This window comes from Panthera uncia, unplaced genomic scaffold (genome assembly GCF_023721935.1).
Source record: "Panthera uncia isolate 11264 unplaced genomic scaffold, Puncia_PCG_1.0 HiC_scaffold_1937, whole genome shotgun sequence".
In the NCBI taxonomy this organism is placed as follows: Eukaryota; Metazoa; Chordata; class Mammalia; order Carnivora; family Felidae; genus Panthera; species Panthera uncia.
Window position 1 is genome coordinate 11,037 of NW_026058621.1, and position 2,521 is coordinate 13,557.

General features: G+C 53.9%; 1 protein-coding gene across 1 annotated transcript; it reads left to right on the forward strand.

Annotated features, from left to right (window-relative positions):
- The first annotated feature begins 251 nt into the window (after positions 1 to 251).
- LOC125917506 (myelin transcription factor 1-like protein) lies at positions 252 to 2,309 on the forward strand. Its single transcript, XM_049623684.1, has 3 exons — positions 252 to 340; positions 1,328 to 1,471; positions 1,768 to 2,309. Exons 1-3 carry the CDS (start codon positions 272 to 274, stop codon positions 1,906 to 1,908), a joined length of 354 nt encoding a protein of 117 aa, XP_049479641.1. The 5' UTR covers positions 252 to 271; the 3' UTR covers positions 1,909 to 2,309.
- The last annotated feature ends 212 nt before the right edge of the window (positions 2,310 to 2,521 follow it).

Here is a 2,521-nt window from a genome sequence, read left to right on the forward strand (position 1 = left end):
GGCTGGGGCAGGTGGCCGGGGCGGGGACAGGGGGCGGGGCTGAACAGGAAGTTGGGGCTGGGGCAGGAGGGCGGGGCTGGGGCAGCTAGGCGGGGCTGGGGCAGGAGGGCGGGGCTGGGACAGGAGGGCGGGGCTGGACAGGAAGTTGGGCTGGGACAGGGGCGGGGCTGGGGCAGGTGGGCGGGGCTGGCCCTGCTTTTGCTCAGCAGCCTGCCCTGCGGCCAACTCCACGTGTTTCCGGGGCGGGTCACTTTAGTTTGGGCCCGAGCTGATGAGCGGTGCAGGAGTAACCGAGGTCTTGTGGGAACACGGTGCGCATCCCTGCAGGAGATCCTCGTGGGTGGGTGTTTTCCAGAGCCCTCCCGTGTACCCCCGCGCCGCTGCGGCCCGCGGCCCCCCTTAGGCCCCGGGTCTTGGCTCTCCGAGGAAGCAGCAGGCGGGCTAACGGGAGCAGGGAAGGGCTCCGTGAAGAACGGGGGGGGGGGGGGGGGGGCAGAGTTTGAGGGGCGGTGCAAGTAACTCAGGGGCGAAGGCGGCTTCCCCGTGAAGAACCGGGTTCAGGTGCCCGTTTTCCTGGGCCCTAACTGTGCCCTGGGTCGCCCGCGCGCCCTGCCTGCCTCGCCCGGGCTGCGTGCACGCCCAGCAGCCCAGGCGGGTGGGGGCAGCTCGGGCTGGGTCAGTGAGCGCTGGCTGTGGGCTGGAGGCAGGGCCGGGGGGCGCTAAGGCCCCTGAGCCTCTCATTTAAGAGAAGCCCGGTAGGCCTCAGGTAGTCCAGGAAGGCGGTCATGTCTCCACCTGCAGATGCGGAGAACGCCTACTGCGTACCACCCGGGGGGAGGGGGCAGCGATCGCCCGTGGAGGTGGACGAGGGCCCACTGCCACCTGTGGACCAGACAGCCGCCTGCCTCACGAGTAACTTTACAGTTTAGGACCTAACCGGGGGCAGAATTAGATTCAGGCTGAACAGGACGAGCTGGCCCCAGCGTTGTTGGGGTCAGAGTAGTCGCTGGAGACGACCTCGTGGGAGAGGTCCTCGGTGACAGTCCTGCCTGAGGACAGAGCTGTGAAAACGTAGAATAAAAGCCGGCCCAGCCCATCGGCCCCTCCCCGGAAAGACAAGCAGCGGTAGCCGAGTTAGCAAATTTTCGAGGGTAATGCATCAAAAGCGTAAGAACGGGACCCTTAAAACGACCGCTTCTTACCGTCGAAACCTTTCTGGGGGAAGCAGGCCTCTGGGTGGCGGGCTGCCGAGGCCTGCCGCTGTGGGGGCACACGCACCCCACGGCCCGCCCTCCTGTTACATGGCACACAAATTTGTGCCTTCTAGATCACCACGATGGAGAGCAGCCTGAAGACCATTGAAGAGGAGAACAAAGTAATCGAGCAGCAGAATGAGTCTCTCCTGCACGAGCTGGCCAACCTGAGCCAGTCCCTGATCCACAGCCTAGCCAACATCCAGCTGCCGCACATGGTAAGTGACTGAGGGCGGGCGTACAGGCAGTCGCTGTCTGCTTCTGTGCCTAAGCTCATGGTTCTCCACACTTTGGATGTCTGCGCTCACCGCCCCCAAAACCGTAGCGCTAGCGGCTAGAAGCACCGGTGGGGCAGATCCTGCGCTCCCCGTAAGATTAAGTACTTACGCTCTGAGTAGGCCTTTTACGTAGCGTAAAGACGGCGGCACTATGCTATGATACTATTTTATGCTGATGTGAATATCCTATTAAGAAAGTAAAAGTTGTGTATGAACTACTATTTAATATCTCGTAGGATCCAATCAATGAACAAAATTTTGATGCATACGTGACTACTTTGACGGACATGTATACAAATCAAGATCGTTATCAGAGCCCAGAAAATAAAGCCCTACTGGAAAATATAAAGCAAGCTGTAAGAGGAATTCAGGTCTGAGCAGCTGCTGTAGGTGACGGGATGTTGTTTAAAAGGAGACCTGTTGTTCTTTGCTGCTGTGATTCACCAGAAAGTGTTCTATATTTATTTCTGTTTGAAACAGTGTGACGCTTACAAGACTTCATAATGATTTTATGTCTTGCTTTAAAGATAGTACCTGCAGAATAGTTTTCAATACATTCACATTTTGTACGTTTTCATATAAGCTGACATAGTGTGATATGCCATGTAATGTTTATAGCTGCTAATGTATGCACATTTGGGGGTATATATATTTCTGAAGAGGTAAGCGGATCAAAATAAATAGAGTGTAAATTCTTTTTAATGCTTTAGTGATTAAATGTTTTAGTATTTTGAACTGAAATGGACAAAAAAAAAACAAAAAACAAAAAAAAAAGAAACCCAGCTTTGAATGATCATGTGGTGACCCCGCAGCCACTTTTTAGACATTATCATTTTGCCTCATGTTGGAGGATTTTATGGAATTTAAGAAATAACATTTTGTGTGCATATTGTTTCATAGCAAGAATTGGTTGCAAAAAAATGCTTTATTTTTGAACAATGCTTGGAAATATTATGTGATTTTTTTGTTTGTTTGTTTTAGGAGGATGGT

Coding starts and splice junctions, on each gene's coding strand:
- LOC125917506 (XM_049623684.1), top strand. CDS start 272: ATGAGCGGTGCAGGAGTAACCGAGGTCTTGTGGGAACACGGTGCGCAT. Junction 341..1,327: donor CCTGCAGGAGATCCTCGTGG/GTGGGTGTTTTC, acceptor TGTGCCTTCTAG/ATCACCACGATGGAGAGCAG. Junction 1,472..1,767: donor ACATCCAGCTGCCGCACATG/GTAAGTGACTGA, acceptor AATATCTCGTAG/GATCCAATCAATGAACAAAA.